General features: G+C 40.9%; 1 protein-coding gene across 1 annotated transcript in view; it reads left to right on the top strand.

The window, feature by feature from the left end:
• Positions 1-20587, top strand: part of LOC134454732 (guanylate-binding protein 1-like) — a 21989-nt gene extending 1402 nt beyond the window's left edge. The window contains exons 3-11 of the mRNA XM_063205889.1: positions 4996-5073; positions 10267-10316; positions 10891-11000; positions 13838-14049; positions 16884-17126; positions 17527-17807; positions 18120-18332; positions 18471-18573; positions 19937-20587. Of these exons, the coding sequence (XP_063061959.1) occupies positions 4996-5073; positions 10267-10316; positions 10891-11000; positions 13838-14049; positions 16884-17126; positions 17527-17807; positions 18120-18332; positions 18471-18573; positions 19937-20346 (1700 nt within the window). The 3' untranslated portion in view covers positions 20347-20587. The remainder of the gene's footprint in view (positions 1-4995; positions 5074-10266; positions 10317-10890; positions 11001-13837; positions 14050-16883; positions 17127-17526; positions 17808-18119; positions 18333-18470; positions 18574-19936) is intronic.
• The last annotated feature ends 1353 nt before the right edge of the window (positions 20588-21940 follow it).

Genomic DNA, 21940 nt, shown 5'->3' on the forward strand with positions numbered 1-21940 from the left:
AATGCTGTAGCTATGGATACAGACACCGGTAGTTCTAGAACACCTTCTCTGTGGAATGAAGCGCTATATAATAATAGCCATGAATGCACAAATAGACAATTTTATAACATTACTTATTGTTTGTGGAATAATACATACATACATACATACATGGGAGGTTGACGTTTAAGGGCGTAACGCCAAAAAAAAAAAGTTTTCCAATTCCTGAAAAAATTGGGGAAAAAGTAGGCAAGGCAAGGCAAGTTTATTTACAGTATATAGCTTATTTCACCTGGATAAAGGACAGGGCAACTATGCAATATTCATTGACTACAGCTCAGCATTTAATACCATCGTGCCCTCAAAACTAGTATCCAAGCTGAAAAACATTGGACTTTGCCATTCTCTATGTGCATGGATACTCAACTTCTTGTCAAACAGACCTCAGGCAGGGAAGATTGGCAACTGCTCCTCTATCATAATCTCCCTCAACATCGGCTGGCCGCAAGGTTGCGTTCTCAGCCCTCTGTTGTACTCTCTTTATACTCATGACTGCTCAGCTATCCACAGCTCCAATTCCATTGTGAAATTTGCAGACGACACAGTGGTGGTAGGACTCATCTCCAACAACGATGAAACAGCCTACCTAAATGAGGTTGAGATGTTGTCATCCTGGTGTGCAGAGAACAGTTTAGAGCTCAACGTCACCAAAACCAAAGAACTTGTGGTGGACTACAGAAGAGGAAAAGATCAGAACTATGCTCAACTGGAAATCTTTGGTACCCCTGTGGAAAGAGTGAGCTGTTTCAAGTATCTAGGCGTCAACATTTCTGAAGATCTGTCTTGGTCACCTCACATCACCACCGTAGTGAAAAAGGCCAGGCAGCGTCTGTACCACCTCAGGAGGCTAAGGAAGTTTAGAATTCCATCAGACATGCAGAAGTCCTTCTATTCTGCCACAATTGAGTCAGTAAATACAGGAAGCATTACAACGTGGTTAGGCAACTGCACAGCTCAGGACAAGATAGCCCTGCACAGAGTAGTGCATGCTGCAGAAAAAATCACTGGCGCCATCCTTCCAGGGCTGCAAGATATATATGCAAGAAGGGCAACGACACGAGCACAAAGGATTATGAAAGACACATTCCATCCTAGTCACTCCATATTCGAAAGGCTGCCCTCAGGGAAACGACTACGTTCCATAAGATGTAGAACAGAGAGACTGCGTAAGAGTTTTTTCCCTCAAGCCATCCGCTTTTTGAATTAAGACAATAACTATTTTTAATTATTTTTTATTTTATTTTATTTTATTATTTTTATTTTTTTACCATCCAACACAGCACAGAGCAGTTGCAATCCCCATTTCACTGCCAATTGTGCTTGCACAAGGAAGCACGTGACAAATAAAAATCTTGAATCTTGAATCTTGAATCATACACAGGTGCAACTCAATGTGCTTCACAAAGTTAACAAATGTAAATGAAAGGAAACAGGGAAGAAAGAAGGAAATAAATTAGAGTCAAAAAACATTTAAAACATTAAGATAAAACATAAGGTAAAAATAATAATAAAATACATTAAAAAAAATAAACAAACATAAAAATGATAATAATAATAAAAAAAGAATGATATGTAATTTAAGCTAGGGGAAAGCATCTGAGAACAGCTTTGTCTTGAGTCTAGATTTAAAGTTATCAATAGTGGGTGCATACATCATCTGCGAGCTGGTTCCAAAGGCTGCCTCTCCTCACTTTGTTTTGACTTCTGGAATCACCAGCAAATTCTTCTCCGTTGACCTTATTGACCTGGTTGGTGCATACAGCTGAAACATATCCAGTAGATATGTGGGTCCCATTCCATTTAATGATTTAAACACAAGTAGCCTTAAAATCAATTCTGAAGCTTACTGGGAGGCAATGCAGCGATCTTAAAATTGGAGTAATGTGGTCGAACTTCCTTGTTTTTGTAAGAACCCTTGCTGCTGCATTTTGTACAAGTTGAAGCTGTTTAATGGTCTTTTTGGGGAGGTCAGTAAAAAGACTGTTACAGTAACCTTCCTAGAAATGAAGGCATGTATTAGCTTCTCCGGATCATGTTTAGACATAAGGTCCCTGAATTTAGAGACATTTTTATGTGATAAAATGCAGATTTAGTAATAGCTTTCATGGAACCGTTGAAGTTTAGGTCACTGTCAATGAGGAACCAAGATTTTTAACTGGTTCCCTTGCTTTCAGTCCCTTCGTTTCAAGGATAGTAGCAATCTTTTGTCTCTCCTCTCTTTCCCAAATATAATTACTTAGAGAGAGAGAGTTATTCTCGATAATGTGTCCCAGTGGCAACATATACAGATTGAACAGTAGTGGTCCCAGAATGGAGCCCTGGGGGACCCCACAATTTAGAGACATCGGTGATAAGGTATGTCTTCCAATGGCGACAAAAAAACTTCTTTGTTGTAAATATGATTTTAACCAGTTGATCACTATGCCTGTAAAGCCAACCCAGTGTCTATGGCATGCATTATGGCATGATCAACTCTGTCGAAAGCGGCACTTAAGTCTAGTAGCACCAAGACGGATGTTTTGCCAGCATCAGAATTCAATCTTATGTCATTCATAACTTTAACTCTAAGAGCTGTTTCAGTGCTGTGGTAGGCACGGTAACCTGATTGAAACTGATCAAGGTAGCTATTAGACATTATAAAGGCAGTTAATTGGTTAAAAACAATTTGGATATGGGCCTATAGTTGTTTAGTACCAGTGCATCCAGGTTGTTCTTTTTCAGTAAGGGTTTCACAACTGCTTCTTTCAGACAGCCTGGGAATATGCCTGTTTGTAGTGAGGTGTTGATGATCTGATCTGAAGTACATCTGGTGATATTAGATGTAAGATGGATTTGAAGAAGGCTGTTGGTAGAATATCTAAGTCAGATGTAGAGGAGCTAAGACTTTGTACCGTTCTATTAAGAATGTCCACATCAACTAAATGAAAGTTTTTCATGAGGTTAGGATTTAACTTCACCGTAGCAAGTTGGTCCGAATCTTGGGTCGGTTGCACATGTGTGAGTATGTTTGTACATATTTTTTCAATCTTTCCTTTGAAAAAGGATGCAAACTCATTGCATTTGCTGACTGAGAGGAACTCAGAGGGCATTTTATTTGGGGACCTTGCTAGCTTTTCCACAGTGCCAAACAGGACGCGTGCATTATTAATATTTCTGTTAATTATGTCAGAGAAAAAAGATTGTCTAGCTTTAGAAATTTCTTGGTTGTATTTTGAGAGTGTGTGTTTATAGATTTGGTAGTGGACCTCAAGTCTGAATTTACGCCACTGTCTTTCAGCCCTCCTGCATTCTTGCTTTAGCAATTTAACTGTGGGATTCATTCTCCAAGGTGCTTTTTGAGGTCCCACTGTTTTGATTTTTACAGGGGCAATAACATCCATAATATGGGTCATTCTTGAATTGAAATTAACCATGAGAAGCCTTAGTGGTCCGTGGAATTTCGCCTAATTTTTGCCATTTTTGAGAAAATGTGTCTTGCATCAACACATTGCATAGGCATGTCACACCGCAGGAAAATGAAGTCGCACCACAGGAAATTCACTGCATTATGGCCATTTTAATCCTTTTGTATACATGACTGACATCTGAGCTCATGCTAACTTGATAATGATTTTGTGTTTAATCTTAATATGTGTTTTTGTTTATAAAAAAAACGTTTTTCCTTCTATAAGAGCAGTCACACTACAGGACAACATAAAATGAACCTAAGCATTGCGTGACAGAAACATTGCAATATGAAGACATATTAAGAGGTTAATAGTCACAGTCATATTCCACAGCACTCTCCAATAACTGAGGTACTGACTGGTTAGGAGCCAGTCTTTAAGACCCTTGTAGTTGGCCTTGCAGCTGCCCATTCACAAACATTGACATACATGTCACCCCACAGGATGCAATTAGTGTTAAGAAATTGAACTTGTAGTTAATATTACTGTCTCGAGTTTTTTTCACATTCACATAATCTTAATATAAAGTTAATATTAATGCAATCATGCCAAATGCTTCATACATTATTCAAAATATTGTTGGTTAATTTATATATATATTATATTCCAGGTTTCATTAATGTTACAGTCACACCGCAGGATATTTGACATATAAACCTTTACATAAATCTTAACAAAAATGTTTCTTCTCATCTAAGACTAATATGAAACATAATGTATCACATCTTCTTTCATTGACATTTGTTTTTTAAAGGAAAAATAAGTTTTGACAGTTTTTAACCAATGTTACGAAAAAACAAGGCGTCACGTCTCCCACCCACATACATACATGCATACTATCTGCGAAAGAATGCTTATATTATTACACTATACTACTGCTACCAGTAGTACTACTACTAACGACGACGATGATGATGATGATGATGATGATGATGATGATGATGAAAATGGCAGTTGGGTGAAGGCAGCTGTGGCTAATGGATAGGGAGTCGATGGTGAGGCGTTGTTGGCTCAGCTAGTACAGGAGCCATTCGGCAACCAGAAGGTTGCAGGTTCAAGCCTCGCTCTGACTGATACCATCGATGTGTCCTTGAGCAAAATACTTAACCCCAAGTTGCTCCTGGTGGCAGGGTGGTAACCTGCGTGGCTGCCCCTACCACCAGTGTGTGTGAATGGGTAAATATATGAGGCATACAATGTAAAAAGGCTTGAGTGCTCCAACGAGTGTAAAGGCGCTATATAAAAGCTGTCCATTTACCATTTGTTTACCATTCGGTCTTGGAATCAGAAGTGTGCAGGTTCGAATCCCTTACCGAAGTGGCCTTGCTAAGTGTGAAAGCTAAGTGTAATGTAACAATTGTAGCAATAATTAATGAGAAAACAGCTGTGCTTTTCTTTGTGTACCATTGAGTCCAAGGTGTGTGTGTGTGTGTGTGTGTGTGTGTGTGTGTGTGTGTGTGTGTGTGTGTGTGTGTGTGTGTGTGTGTGTGTGTGTGTGTGTGTGTCGCAGGCTTTGCTCTGGGCAGCACCATCGAGTCCAAGACCAAAGGAATCTGGATGTGGTGTGTCCAACATCCCTCCAAACCAGGTGAGCCAACACACACACACACACACACACTACACTTCACGATACAGGTAGGTGTGTAGTGTACTTTGTTGCTCTAACTAATCACTTCTGTCTAGCACAAACATATGGATTGCTCTACCACAAATAGAACTGGACAGGCAATGTCATTTGCTTATCAGCTCAAAGGTATGGGTAATGTGTACGTACGTACGAAAGGTACCTGTGTACTTGTTGATTTGTATCAAAGTGCTTTGCAGACAGAGGCTAGAAAAAAAGTACTCTCCTTTGTATGACAAGGCTGAGGGCAGGGAGTGGTAACCACCGCTTACTAGGCTACAAGTGTTCTAGAATGTCACCGGAGTTCCAGTTCCTATTGTTGGCTCTTGTCACTATGGCAACTGCTTGTGTTGCCGTCTTAAGTCTGCGCTCTGGGAGGAGAGGGTGTGGGTGTGTTTGTGTGTGTGTGTGGTGCACGTGCGCGCGTGAGTGTGTGTGTGTGTGTGTGTGTGTGTATCTGTCTGTGCGCGTGTCTGTGCTTTTTGTGTGCGCGTGTGTGTTGGAAATTCATGTACACTTTGTCCAGGGAGAGCGAATGACATCATGCATTCCTCTCAGACCACCCAGGAAATTCCCACATGTCGCTGCTCACACACATTTGAAATCCCACCTGGGAAACTCCCATTTTCATTGTGACACAGCACTCTTCAGCACACAGGGCTCACTGCACACAATGAAATTGCAATCATGCCTCACCCGTGTGTGAGGGAGCAGCCTTAAATGGTGCCCCAAGGGAGACGTGTGGCAGTTACATTTAATTTATTTAGTTTATTTAAAACACAGTGACCATACACAAGGCTCATTATTATCAAGAGTAACAAGAGTAAAAAGATGGCTTGTGCGAGAATATAATTAACCCATTGTGTCCTTTAGCGACATATACGCTGCATTAAGGATCTTGAGATTTGAGCTGTTTTATTAAAATTGTGGGTATGTTAGAGCTAAAATGAACACATTCTAGTAGCCTGGTGAACCAGCGCCACCCGCTGGACGGCAAAATGTTTTGTCTACGGGTGGGTCTGGCCTCGCATAATGATTCAATGAAGCCAGAATGCCAAGAATCTGGCAAACCAATTACAACACAAAGATGTGTTTTGAATCAAAGTGGGCAGGGTTTTGAGGGAAGGTTGTTCTCATCAACAATCTTCGGATGTATTATGGATCGAGGCCAGACTAAATTAGACATCCGCATTTAGTCTGGTTTATCAGGCTAACAATCTAGTGCAAAATGAAGGTTCTAACTAGGCAACTTATTTCATGGGCCCCTGACCCTGTAGGCACGTGCAGTAATTCATCCTTTGCTTGCACATAATACATATGATACAACAATGCAAAAAACAGGTCAAACACATAGCACACAAACACATCATACAGACATAGAGCTAAAATGAACACATTCTAGTGCAAAATGAAGGTTCTAACTTTAAAAAGGCAACTTATTTCATGTTTTTATCGCTTCGGAGGCGGAGATATTTAGGTTTTAATAGGGAGAGGGCACCTTTGCCCAAAAAGGGCTTAGGCTAAATGGGTTATTACAGTTACTGTCCATCTGCTGTCCCCTTAGTATTGAAAAATAAGATAGACAATGCCCCTCAATGGGAACTAAGCCCCGCCCCCACTCAGCTGTATCCTTCTCAATGCCCCCTAGGGCTCCCTGGGGGCTGTAGCGCCCCCGTTTAGAAACACTATTCACAAGGTTTCAAAGGTTTGGGTGTTTACCAGAGATGTTAGAGAGCCTTTTTTGTTAGGAGTTCGACTGTATGTGAAATGTGAAAATACTGTAGTTAAAAGTGCAATGACAACATGAATATAGACCAATAATGAAGTAGCAATGGCGTTTGTAGTACAAAGGCTGGGGCTTCGGGGGGGCGATCGGCTCTTGGGCCCCTGACCCTGTAGGCCCGTGCAGTAATTCATCCTTTGCTTGCACATAATACATATGATACAACAATGCAAAAACAGGTCAAACACATAGCACACAAACACATCATACAGACATTTGGACAGGTCAAGCCTCTCACACAACTCTTCATGCACACAAGCATTAAACAGCAAGCCTAGCTGGAAGGGAAAAAAGGTCAAAACAAAAACTACTCACAGAAGGAAGTAGGAAAGTACATTGTGTACGCACTATACATTGAGTACAGTGTGTGTGAATTGGCCCTGAAGGGAGAATTGCATGAATGCTGGGCACAGTGGGGAATTCCCACCCATGACTCACGCACATTATGAAAGTGAAAGTGAAAAGCACGAACACACTGGTTCTGCCTCTGGGTGCTTAAACCTTCTGCAAATAAAATAAAATCTGTAGAAGAAAACATGAAGCAAGCACAATGTGGTTCTTCTTTCACCACTTTTATTTTTTTTTGTAAAACTCCATATTTCTACTAAAGTGTCTGTGTCTGTGCCTCTGTGTCTGTGTCTGTGTTTGTACGTATTTATGTAGCGACTTGACACCTGAATTTCCCCCTGGGGATCAATAAAGTTTCTCTACTCTACTCTACTAAAGTGGATGTGAGTACCAGTTGTACAGTCTAGAATCTTGAGTATAGTTCCATTTCCTCTTGTTGGCTCTTGTTACTATGGTAACAACGCGTGTTCCCATCTCACATTGGGGTTGCATAACTGCACTGTGTAACTTGCATCTAGCATCATAAGTTACTAATGCATCTTCACATCTACTGAAAAGTAAGTATATACAAGTCACTGATTCTTGAGAAAGTGGCTAAAACAGGTTGTAATGTTGACAGAAAAAAACTAAGTGAATTACAAAATGATATGGTATATCCTTGTAGACTAAGGTCTTGGCTTTTCAGAAATGCACAAGGCCAATCTCCCCATTTTGTATTTTTTTCAGAAATCAGGCTTTTCTCTGATCATACCTTGTTTTTTTGTCAACACCGTCAGACACAATTAAAAGTAATTAAAATTGTATTGATTTGGTTGCATATGTATCTGGAGTTTTTAAGTGATTATGTGTATTTTTTGGTTCACACATATGCCTTTAAATGTTGAAAATTCACTTTTGTTCTATTTTAATACTGTTTCATGTGTTCTAATTTTAAAATATGTACCATCATACGATGCTTACTTAACGCCTAAATAGAACAAACATTTTTTTGTAATTTCAAAAATATTCATATAGGCTTAAATTGGCTATTACTTTGATAATTCAACAACTCCTAAGGAAAATGTTGTAAGCACATTCATTTAAAATGTCCAAAACTCCTTCTTACGGTGGTGACTTAAGAACTGACGGTGGTGACAGTAATCTGAGGGTGGTGAAAGTGGCCTAATAATTACATTTAGCAAAATAAATAGCCCTCTCAAATCAATGGCATCTTGCAAAAACACTTTATTTTTTGTGTGTGCACAGTATGTTTGTGCATGTGTTTTTTCTTCATTAGTTAGATTCTCTAGGAAGTAGGTCACTGGTTCTTGAAAATGTGGCAAAAACAGGTTTTAAGTTGTTCAAATCCAAAATATAGAGGTGTATTATCATAGATGTAGGTCTTGGCTGTGCAGTGAATGTATTGCCCAAGCTCCCCATGTTTAACATTTTTCATAAAATGGGCTCTTTCTTGTTTTGTCAACAGCGGCAGACAGAATTAGAAGTAAAAACATATGTTTACTGTATTAAAGTGAATTACTTTAACAATTCAACATAACTGTAGATATTTATTGTATGCATATTCCTAAAACATGTCAAAAACACGTAAAACATGTGTTTTTTGGTGAACTCAACAGATGTCACCACCGTCAGGTTTTCTGACAAAAAAACCTCCAAATGCACCTCAGTGGTGGCTAGAGTATCATTTTGGATCACAATTATTATTAACATGCCTAGTAATGTTTCATTAACCAGCACAATTTAGTAAAATATGGAACAGGATGATGAGCGGAACAAAATCTGACGGTGGTGACATCTGACGGTGTGAGACAAAAAAACACTCTTTTACATGTTATGCATTGTTTGTTCACATTAGCCATTTCATTTTCGTTCTGTTTCTTGGGTGCTTCATACCTTTTCTGAGAAAGTATATATTAATTAACATTAATGTAATATAATACTATTAAAACCCCAGACGGTGTTGACAGTTTATGGTTTGGACAGTACCAGTGTCCAAACAAATTAACAAATTGAGGACAAAATAGTAAACTTACAGGAGCTTCAGTGATGGTGAAGTATGCAGTAGAGCTAAACGTTGGAAAAGGGGTCCTCAGTAATGAAAATGACCTTGTGAATACCTGATTTTATTGTCTTTTAGAAAAAATCTGACGGTGGTGACCAAGATGCTGGACACATTTTGAGCAATCAGAAAATAATAGTAAATATTGTTTTACATGCACTATGTGCACATCTGTAGAACCACTTTAATATGGTCTTCCACATCATGGTGATATTGTTCAATTCTGTTAGTGATTTTTACATTTTAAGTCAATTGAAATGATGATGCCAGTCCTTGGGACAGGCGTTTTTACAGGGTGTGGACAGGTTTATAGCCATGAAAAGTAATAAAATTACACTTAAATATTTCAAACAACTGTGTATTTGTGTAACAGACCCCTTGGCCATTACCTGGATTCATTTTGTTCATGAAAATGTAGTTGATTGTCAATAGAATTAGCATTTTACTGCTGGGACATGTTTTTGCCAAACTTTCAAGAATCAGTGAAGTACATTTATACCAAGTGAAATGAAAGTGAAAGCCCACTTGGGAAACTCCAACTCCCATTGTCATTGTGACACAGCACACAAATGTACACTGCGCATAACAAAATTGCATTTATGCCTCACTCGTGCAAGGAGGCAGGCCCCAATGGTGCTCCGAGGGAGCAGTGTCTGCCCTGCATGTGTAATGTAAATAATAATGTCACAGTCTACTGTAATCACAATAATTGATTATTTCCTTTAAGCAAAGATCTCCATCTGTGTCTGCCACCAACTCATTTCATTACACACACACACACACACACACATTCAAACAGAACATCACTATGCAAACACTACTCAACAGTCATTGTTCTGTATTGTTGCATTTCTGCTTTTGCCTTTTTGACTAGCGTGAGGTCTAACTGGCTAGCATGATATCTACCTGTAGTGTTTTGGTTAGCATGAGCATTTACGTAACTAGCCTACTATTAATTCTCCCTCAGGACACACACTGGTGCTGCTGGACACTGAAGGACTGGGGGACGTTGACAAGGTGAGGACGAAGCACTCGCAGCATCACACAGTACAACAATATGTATTTGATATACTTATTATTACAAGGATTATGTAATGGATGCGGAGCACAACACTGAACAACACACAATGCAACAATATGTTGTTTATATGCTTATTTATGACAAGAGGTATATGCTATGATTGGGGAACGTCAGAGCTCACTCGGTTATGACCTGTGTTTTGCATGCCTGGAGCTAATTAAAGATTGTGTGTGTGATTGCTGTGTCTGTAATATAACTGAACTGAGCATATGAACACGCATATGGGAGGGGGGATTCCAAGAATGACCTGGATGTAACTGATTTGTCTGTTATATAAGTGAGATGTACATATGGGGAACGCCAAGAACTACGCCTGGAGCTAACTGAGAAGTGCATGCATGTCAGCGTTGTGCCTGTGTTGTATAACTGATATGTGCCTATGAACTCTTTGTGTGCATGGAGACTCCACGACCGACGCCTGGATCTAACTGAAGTGTATGTGTGTGTGTGTGTGATTGCTGTGTGTGTAATATAACTGAAGTGTGTATATGACCTCTTTGTGTTGTGCAGGGGGACTCCAAGAATGACGCCTGGATCTTCTGCCTGGGTGTGCTGCTCAGTAGCACCCTGGTCTACAACAGCAGAGGCACCATCGACAACCAGGCTCTGGAGAAACTACAGTATCCTCTTATGATGCACAAGCGCGCGCACACACACACACACACACACACACACACACACACACACACACACACACACACACACACACACACACACACACACACACACACACACACACACACACACACACACACACACACACTGAAGTCACTTCAGTCTCAAGTCACTTCAGATAGATACCGTAGCCCCATAATGCACGCCGCTCCACCAGTAGAATGCTGCAAGTCATTGAAAAGTTAACTAATATAATACTCCACACTACTATAGCATAACATTGGCCGTCAAGTAATGCACTACAACTTGGTCATTGCCATTCTGGTAACAGCAAATTTATAATTCAGTGACCGTGTCTAAACAGGATAAGACAACGGTTCTGAACCTGGCGTGCTGGCTCCCTCTGGGGGTGACACCAGAAACTTTCTGAGTTGAGGATGTGACCAAAATTCTGCTCTCGAACATGATAGTTAGGCCAAAATCAAAACAAAATTAAAACATATTTGGTCCCAATTATATGTAATTAAGGTATTGATTAATGTCTCAGACAAGAGTCATTGTAATTAATCTTTTATTTTTAGTGTGTGTATGCGTACAAAGCGGATTCCAAAAAAGTTGGGACACTTTGTATTTTGTGAATAAAATCAAAATGCTGGCATTTTCAAAACATCTAATATGTTAATAAGGTAGAGCATTATGTACAGACAACATATCAGTTGTTAAAGCCGAGCAGAATTATTGTTTTGAGGTAATTATGTGGTCATTTAAAATTTGACCCATGCAACAAATCTCAAAAAAGTTGGGACAGGGCCAAAACATGTTGTAATAGTTGGATAATTCTAAAAATTACACTAGGAAGAATATTTTAAAAGGAACTATATTGACTGCCAACATGAATGCACAAATAAAATACCATCACATAGAGGCTGTGGCAGTCAGCAGCAAAGATTTTGAGGGATTAATTACTTATCTATTACACAGAAAGATTGAATTATCAAAATTGCAGGCATATAAGGCATATTTCCGTAATATAGAGTTCTGTGTAATCATTGCATGAGTTATGAGATCATTACATACTCGTCGTCAATAAGCAAACTATGACACTCCAACAATGACAGCTCTCGAAAAAATGACCATTAACACAACACTTGATTAATGCACATGATGCAGACATTAAACAGTGTAGCGTGCGTAAAAGCTCATTCTACGGACCTAGGAGACATGTGAAACTGTCCTCTGATTACAGAATGGAAAATATTTAATCCTTTTTGAAAATTATGGAGTCATGCACCCTCCAGGTTATATAGAAAATTAATACTTCAGCTTGATTTAGTGGTCAGTCTGAAAGACAGCATATATGATGGTAAGGGGGTGCAGAGGTGACTTGGTTAGGGTCTTCTTACTCATGTAGAGCATTAAAATGAATGTTGAATGATACATACAGACTTTAAACAGCAAACATAGCTACCAAGGCATTATATTTTGGAGCACCGCCTTTAGATATTGCCCCATAATGGTGTCAAATTTCAATATCTGCTATGTTCCAACAGTGTGGTTCCATCATAAGAGTAAACAGGTCACAAAATTGTTTTCTTGCAGTCAGGATATGCCACATATTAAGCATAACAAAAAGGTAAACAAGTTGAAGAGCACACATATCAGTTGAGCTGCTGAAATCATGTCTTGTACATCAAAATATCTATTTTTTGAATTAAATTATGCCATCAGTCAAAGTATTTAACTGTTCAGTCTCGTCCCTTGTGTTGTTTTTAGTCTTATCCAATATAAAAAGCATTTTATTGGCCCTGTCCCAACTTTTTTGGGATTTGTTGCAAGGGTGAAATTTTAAATGATCACATAATTACCTCAAAACAATAATTCTGCTCGACTTTAACAACTGATATGTTGTCTGTACATAATGCTCTACCTTATTAACATATTAGATGTTTTGAAAATGCCAGCATTTTGATTTTATTTACAAAATACAAAGTGTCCCAACTTTTTTGGAATCCGCTTTGTATATATTATGCGTAGACATTTGGGTTTGGGGCATGCGACTCATCTCGGACACAGACAAGGGTGGGCTTTAAGAAAAAAAATATCAAGAACCACTGCCTTAACCCATTGATGCCTGAAGCACCAGCAGACATGGGTGCTAAATGCCTAAGCCCTTTTTGGGAAATGGTACTTTCTGCTTATAAAAACCTAAATATCTCAGCCTCTGAAGCACATAAAAACATGAGATAAGTTGCCTGTAAACGCTAAGACACTCATCTTGCATTACAATCAGGGCTCTAAATTAATACCAGCCAACCGGTCAAATGCTGGTGAAATTTCAGTTTGGCTGGTAGAAAAGACTAACTCACTAGCCACTTTGACCCATTAGTGATTGTGTGTTTGGCTGGTAACATTACCATCAACTAGCCATTTTGGCTGGTGATGAAAAAAGTAAAATTAGAGCTCTAACATGCCAACATTTTTAATAAAAAATATCTCAAAACTTATGAACCTGAATGTTGCGTCATGCAGCTCCAGGCGCCAGGGTCAATGTTGTGCAACGCAACATCCAGACATCCAGTATCAATGGGTTAATGGGCAGGGCAGGGCAGGCCCCTTTTTTCCTCAGCCAGCCAATAATACACTAGTTCATCAAACAGTCACATAAAGTACAGTCCATCACACACACTTTTACAGTATATGACATCACAGAGACGCATACAGTGTAGCATCACATAAACACATTCGCTATAATCCAAAACAAATGTATAGAGTGTAGTCCATCGCACAAACGCACACACTACAGTCAATCACCTTTTTCCTCAGCCAGCCAATCGCATCACAGCTACGTGACGGAGCTGACCGATCAGATTCGTGTGAAGTCAGCAGGCGGCGGGCGTGACGAGGACGGAGAAGACATCTCAGAAGACTGTGAGTTTGTGCGATTCTTCCCGAGCTTCCTGTGGGCCGTTCGCGACTTCACTCTTGAGAGGAAGATCGATGGCCGTGACGTCAGCGATGACGAATACCTGGACTTTGCTCTGCAGCTCAAGAAAGGTGTGTTTTTTTATTTTAAATAATAATCAAGCTGTCAATAAACATTCTGAAATAGGGCCCAATAAACAGTGTAATGTAATGTAATGTAATTTCTTACAAGTTGCCCATCTGTGATTGAATCCTGTCTCTGAGATAGGTGTATAATATATTTGAGTTATTCATTGTCATTCCGTTGTGTGGTTAATTGTTTCTGGTTTACTTCTCCTAACGGTACCTTAGAAGCAACAGGTAAGCTCAATTGAGATAGAAGACATAGCTAAGGCAAAGGAGGTCAAATTGAGATAACCAGTTGGGCAATTTGTGAAGGGTTGGGACAGATATTACAATGACCCTGTCTGTCTGTTTGTTTGTCTGTTTTTTTGGTGCCAAACACACATCACATGCATCTAGCATTGGGCAGAGTGCCATGTTGCTTTCTTATTACATTACATTACATTGCATTTACTTTACTTTTACTTATCCTCTTCGTCCCGGCTGGGACATAAGGCCGCAATCATACACTGCCACTGAACCCTGTCTCGTGCTTTGGCCTGTGCTCCATCCCAGGACAGCCCCATCCCCTTTAGCTCTGTCATCACGGTCCTTCGCCAGGTGTTCTTTGGCCTTCCCCTCTTTCTTTTCCCGACCGGGGTCCATCTCAGGGCGACTTTTGGTGTTCTTTCATTGGGCATTCTGAATACATGGCCGAGCCATCGTAGTCTACGTTTCTGAATTTCAAGAGACATATGTGAGCTGCCTGTCCTCTTGTAAAGTTCCTCATTTGAGATTGTGTTTGGCCAATGGATGTTGTAGATTTTACAGAGGCAGTTATTGTGGAAGACATCAACATTTCGCATGTCTTCATTTTGTTACTCTCCAGCACTCTGAGCCCATACAGCAGGACAGCCTTGACATTGCTGTTGTAGAGTCTGACTTTTGTTCTGAGGCTGTACTGCTTGGACTTCCAGATGTTATGGAGTTGGCTGAAGGCACCTCTTGCTTTGGTCAGGCGCGTCTTGAAGTCCTTTTGTGTCCCGCTTTCACTGCTAATGATGCTTCCAAGGTATGGGAATTCCTCAACGCATTTTAGTGCCTCTCCATCGATGTTGATTGGCTGTGTTGCTGCAGTGTTGATTAACATCACCTGGGTCTTCATTTAGTTGATGTACAGACCAGTTTGCTTTGCATGGTTGTTTAGCAGGTTGGTCTTTGCTTGGAGGTGGCTATGTGTGGGTGAAATAATCGCAAGGTCGTCTGCGAAGTCAAGGTCTTCCAAAAAGGAGAACGCTGTCCATTGGATTCCACGGGGTCTGCCAGCTGTTGTTTGTTGCATTACCCAGTCGATGGTGATGAGGAACAGGATGGGAGAGAAGACGCAGCCCATTGCATTTGGCAGACGTTTTTTTTAACGAAAGTGACTTACAATCGAGGACACAAACATAGCCAACATCACTAGCAGATATGAAGCGCACAAGAAATGTACAAAACAACAAGTTATTTATTTGTGTATTTTGAAGTACATTAGCACGTAGAGTACAAACACACATGGGTGGTTGACATGAAGCTCTGTTTTTACGTAACATTAGTTAAAAACCTACAAAATTTATATTTTTCCTCTTGAAAACAAATGTAAATGAAAGAAGATGTGGTACATCATGTTTCATATTAGTCTTAGATGAGAAGAAACATTTTTGTTCAGATTGATGGAAAGGTTTATATGTCAAATGTCCTGTGGTGTGACTGTAACATTAATACAACCTGGAATATATACAGCTATAAAATAAACCAACAACATTTTGAATCATTTATAAAGCATTTGGCATGATTGCATAAATATTAACCTTATATTTGAAAATATGAATGTGAAAAAAACTCAATACAGTAATATTAACTACAAGTTCAATTTCGTAACACAAATTACGTCCTGCGGGGTGACATGTAAGTCAGGTTTGTGAACGGGCAGCTGCAAGGCCAACTACAAAGGTCTTAAAGGGTCTTAACCAGTTATACCTCAGTTATTGGAGAGTGGTGTGGAAGTTTAAGGTGACTATTAACCTCTTAATATGTCTACATATTGCAATGTTTCTGTCACACAATGCTTAGGTTAATTTATGGTGTCCCGTGAGTGACTGCTCTTATGGAAGGAAAAAAAATGTATGAGTGAAAACACATATTAAGGTTAAACACAATATCATTATCTAGTTAGCATGAGCTCGGAGGTCAGTCGCGGATACAAAAGGATTAAAATGGCCACAATGCAGTGAATATCCTGTGGTGTGACTTAATGTCCTGTGGTGTGACTTAATGTCCTGTGGTGTGACATGCTTAGGCATTGTGTTACTCAATCCTTACTTATTTTTCATGCATCATGCAAGGATATAAGGATACCAGGAGATTAATTTGTCACATTCACACAATTATTACAAGTAATACAGTGAAACCATGCAGTGAAATCACAGTTGTCTGCCTGTACGATGCATAGGCGTATGTGGGTGGGGATGGGGATACGGGTGGGTAGTAGTGTGTGTGTGGGGTGGGGGTTAAAGGAACAATAGCAGAGAGAGCATTGGGGCTATGTTTGTACAGAATATTAATCATTTTATTGTATCTTACAGAAATGTCACACCAATGATGTCACACTGCAGGTCACATTTTCCTAAAAATGGCAAAAATTAGGCGAAATTCCACGGACCAGCCATTACTTGCTTCTTGAAGGCTGAACTCTTGCTTCTTCTGGGAGACCATTCCACCACTGAGGATTCATGAGGATCATCTCTGATTAATTTTGTTTGGTTGTTTGTCTGTTTGTGTCCACAGGTGTTAATAATCGTTTTTTGCTTTGTTCATGTCCACAGGTCTGTCTCCTAAGATCGTGACCTACAACCTCCCTCGGCAGTGTATCCGGAACTTCTTCCCGACCCGAAAGTGCTTCACGTTCCCGTTCCCGACCTCAGCCGACAAGATGAAGTGTCTGGACTCCATGCCGGAGTCTCAGCTCGAGCCCGACTTCCGCCAAGTGGCCGATCGCTTCTGCACCTACGTGTTCTCCGAGAGCAGGACCAAGACTGTGCAGGGAGGACACAAAGTCACCGGCAGCCGTGAGTAGATACAGATGAATGGATAAATGGATGCATAGATGGATGGTGACATAGATGGAGAGATACAATAGAGACGTAGAGATAATAGACAGATGACTGTTCACCTGCTACATGTTCTCAGAGGGCAGGATCAAGGCAGTGCAGGGCAGACACAGCCACGAGTAGAGATGGATGGATGGATGGATGGATGGATGGAGAAGGAGATGAAGACAGATAGATTTCATATGGACCTGTGACTTCTGGTATGGACCTACGTGTTCTCCAAGACAGACAGATAGAGAGATATACTGTAGATGGAGAGATCATATGATATTAAGAATGAATAAATGAATGAGTGAATGACAAACAATTAAATAAATAAATAAATATACTGTACCTGTCTGTCCTGTGTGGCGTATAGGTCTCAGCCATCTTGTGAAGATCTACCTGGACACCATCAGCAGTGGCGACGTTCCGTGTCTGGAGAACGCTGTGGTTGCCATGGCGGAGATCGAGAACCAGTCGGCCATGACGGAGGGCCTTCGTCAGTATGAGCTAGGCATGCAGCAGCTCAAGAACCAGTTCCCCACGGATCTCGATACGCTCTCGTCAGAACACCATCGCCTCTCCACAATGGCAACGAAAGAGTTCTTGAAGCGCTCCTTCAAGGACGAGGGAGGCAAATACATGGCACAGTTGTCGGTGAGTCATTAAAATATGACACGTATTGAAGGAGTAGGTTAACCTGTTTAACACGGCATTATAAATTTGCTGTTACCAGAATGGCAGTGACCAAATTGTTGGGCCTGTGTTCTATCATAATATTGTAGTACCACTGTATGGTACTTAACTTTTCAATGACAGCGTGCCGCTGGAGGTACGGGGTTAATAATCATCCTTTTTCTCCTCAAGTTTTATGATACTGTACTTTTATCAGTTACCTGTATTTGGGGGGAAATGGTGTTACTTTTTTACTTTCGCTTTTGACACCTGTGCCACTCTCTCGCTCCTCAGGAAAAGGTGACCCACCTGTATGAGCAGTTCATCAGCCAGAACATGGAGGCCTCGGAGATGGAATGCCGGAAGCTTCTGTTGGAGCTGCACTCTGGCATCGCTGCCAACATCGAGCGCGGCGTCTATGCCAAGCCGGGAGGGTATGAGGTCTACTGCCGCGAGCGAGACACCATGGTGGCCAAGTACCGGCAACACCGCAAGAAGGGCATGAAGGTCAGTGTGTGTGTGTGTGTGTGTGTGTGTGTGTGTGTGTGTGTGTGTGTGTTACTATTACTTATGACGGTAATATTCTCTTAGGACATTACATATACAGTTTGTAAAGGTGTGTGTGTGTGTGTGTGTGTCCCTCAGGGAGAGGAGATGCTGGACGTGTTCCTGCAGGAGAAGAATGCTGAGGCCAACTCCATCCTCATGGCTGACAAGAACCTCACAGACGCCGAGAAGAAGAATGCAGGTAAAATGGCCACCTGTAACTTACCGTCAGAGCAGTTATAGTATTATACAGAATTAAACTATATTTTTTTAAAAAATTGTAAGAAGCTTTGAATGAAAGTGTCTGCTAAACATTTCAGTAAACACAGCGCATAGAATACAACATGTGTGATGAAATCGCATTACACATCAGCTAGGCAGCTCTGGGCTAGGGATTACCGAGATGGTCTTTAAATCAGAGGGTTGCAATTTCAAATCCTACCCTTCCACTCCCTATCTCACTCTATGGCTGAGGTGCCCTTGAGTAAGGCACCTAACCCCACGCTGTTCCAGGGACTATAACGATATCCTGTACTTAAATAACTATAAGTCGCTTTGGATAAAAGTGTCAACTAAGTCTAATATAACATAACTAAACTACTAACGTAACTGCCAACAACGTTTTGGAGTGGAATCGTGGAGAATGACAGGGGGTCTGGCAAGTAACAACGCCCTGGTTCCCACTCCAAGCAGAGAGGGGGCAGTGTAATCAGTAGTTGGCCTACTGTACATAGTGCTGGGAATTGATTCAATGCATGCTGCATGCTGGGACTGGGAGTCAATAATGATAAAGCCATACTCATCCATCCACTCATCTGTACTCGTACGTACACACATACCCATATACACACACACACATATACTGTACACGCTCACATACATATATGGGAACTCAAACACACCCTTATTCATTTTACCATCTCTCCAAGCTCTTCTCTCACGTCACCTTCTCTCTTCTTTTATTTGTCCGGACCGGATGACTGTGGATGGGACCTCATCAACAACGCTTTCCTCTCTTTCCTCCCACCAAAATAAAAAAAAAACATTGATGAACTCCCTTTGGACCTTTTGATGGGATCTCAACATCCCATCCCATTGCTCGACTCAACCCTTGTCTGCTATGTGCGAATATACCGCTTGTCCATTATGTCCTACTGATGAACACTCGTATGGTTTCTCCTGACCCCCCCAAAAAACATGTCTACTCAAAACACTTCCCCCCCCTCCATACCCCATTGTAACTCTCTCCACCACCATGGACCATCATCAACACATCTTGTTCGTTATGGGCAATTCAACCCTTGTCCCTTAAATCCCCCTCACTGCATGTGGTTTCTCCTGAACCCCCAAAAAACAATGTCTGCCCACATATTGTTTTACCTCCTCATATCCACATTGGACCCGCTGCCTTACCACCATGGAACACCTTGGAAACTCAACAACACCCCTTGACTTGATCAATTAATTTCCCCCATTCCTGACAAAAAAAAAACCTTCCACCCTTTACCCCCTCTTCCTATCCTACCATAACTCCCTCCTCCCACCTCCCTCCCTACCCCGTGCAGAGGCGCGAGAGCAGGCTGCGGTGCAGGAGCAGCGGGCCCGTGCAGAGGAGCAGCGTCGGCAGGAGTTGCAGCAGGCCCTGGAGGACGAGAAGCGGGGCCAGGAGGAGCGCGTGAGGCGCATGGAGGAGAAGTTCGCCGAGGAGAAGAGGCAGCAGCAGGAGGAACTGCAGCGGGCGCTCAACAGCAAGCTGGAGGAGCAGCGGCAGATGATCGAGAAAGGCTTCAAGGACAAGGCGGAGATGATGAACCAGGAAATAAAGCAGCTGAGGACGGAGCAGACGCGCGTGAAGGAGTCCAAGCCTGGCTTCATCGAGAAGGTCTTCCTGCCCATCGCTAGTATCGGCAGGGACATCCTGTCCACCGTGTTGCAGTACAAGGGCATGTGCAAGATGTTTGGCAGGAAGAAGTGAGCAGACGTCTGCCCAGTCCTGTAGGGCCTGAAGAGGATTCTAGTTTAGAAGGTGTAGTTTGGCTTTTGTTTAGACGGTGCAGTTGGAGAAGATGAGTTAAGTTTAGATGGAGTAGTGTGTCTATAGTTTAGAGACAGTTTAGTTTAAGAAGATGAGTTTAGATGGTGTTGCTTGGCTATAGTTTCGACCAGTGGTTCCCAAACGTTTTCTTCTGTGACCTCAATTTGGACCTAGCAATATTTTCCAAATGCCATTTTTGTTGTCGTTGCTCAATTTTAATTTTAATTCACAGGAAAAGTTAATATATACAGTACAGTATATTAACCATACAAGTGAATTGAGTTACTAACCAATTCCTGGAATTGTTTTAGATGTTTAATTGGGGATTTCCTGTTTATTATACAAAGTTCCTTCTCTCTTCCACCCCCTGCATTACCTCCTTACCTCCTAGTTTGGAAACCACTTTTTAGATGGTGTAGTTTAGCAAAATTGGTTTAGTTTTGACTGTAGTTTGAAAAGTAGGCTGTAGTTTAAAGGGTGCGGGTTAAGAATTTGATGGGTGCCACTGTGGCACCCTTGAGCATTTTTGTTGTTTTATTTGATAATCTATATTTGATATATTTGATATATTTGATATATTAAACTTTAAAATGCTACCTAAGCTATGCATACATATGTAAGGCATACATGTGGACCCTGTGTCTGACTTTGTCCACCTCTGGTTTAGACGTGGTAGTTTTGGAAGTTGGTGTAATTTTCATCATGTTTGGTACTCAGTTAAACCTCAACACTCCAAGTCTATATTCAGTCCATTCGATTACCTTGGAGTTTTCTGTGCATTGTCATTTATTTCCTTAATACAGGTATTTGATGGATATGCCATTTTACTTCCTACGTCTGTAGGTTGGTGTTGTTTTGATGTTAATATGGCTTTTAATTTACTTCGTGTATCATGTATTTACTTACTATTGGTTGGATAACATAACATAACATTGGTCTTGATAACATTAAGGTAACCCAGTAGTACTGCTATTTCCTTTCCACACACACACACACACACACACACACACACACACACACACACACACACACACACACACACACACACACACACACACACACACACGCACACACACACACACACACTCTTACAGTAGGGATTGACCTGCATAGATGGCTGTCTGAAGCCATGCCGTTAACTGTAGTCCTTGCACGCGAACTAGAAGGAAGAAGCTTAACAGTATTATCAGTCATAGTGTTTTTTATTTTCACACATTTACCGCTCGCACCCTCTGATAATGGCAATTTAATTTGTGAGAGAAGCATGGACATTGCAAACTTGATCTAAGCAAAGAAAGTGGAATATTCAAGAAGGGCCACTCCCATCGGCTCCTACAGCTCCAGGCCTTTTTATTAGAATACCATGAAAAAGTTGATTTATTTCCATAATTCCATCAATAATGTTAAACTGTCATGGCTTGTAGATTCATGGCCCAGTTTTTTAACTATTCCAATCATTAATTTTTTTCTTTTCATATACGTTGGCCTTCCAGCTCAAAAACCCCATGAATTGGGGAATTCGCATTATTAGAAT

This window comes from Engraulis encrasicolus, chromosome 1 (genome assembly GCF_034702125.1).
Source record: "Engraulis encrasicolus isolate BLACKSEA-1 chromosome 1, IST_EnEncr_1.0, whole genome shotgun sequence".
In the NCBI taxonomy this organism is placed as follows: domain Eukaryota; kingdom Metazoa; phylum Chordata; class Actinopteri; order Clupeiformes; family Engraulidae; genus Engraulis; species Engraulis encrasicolus.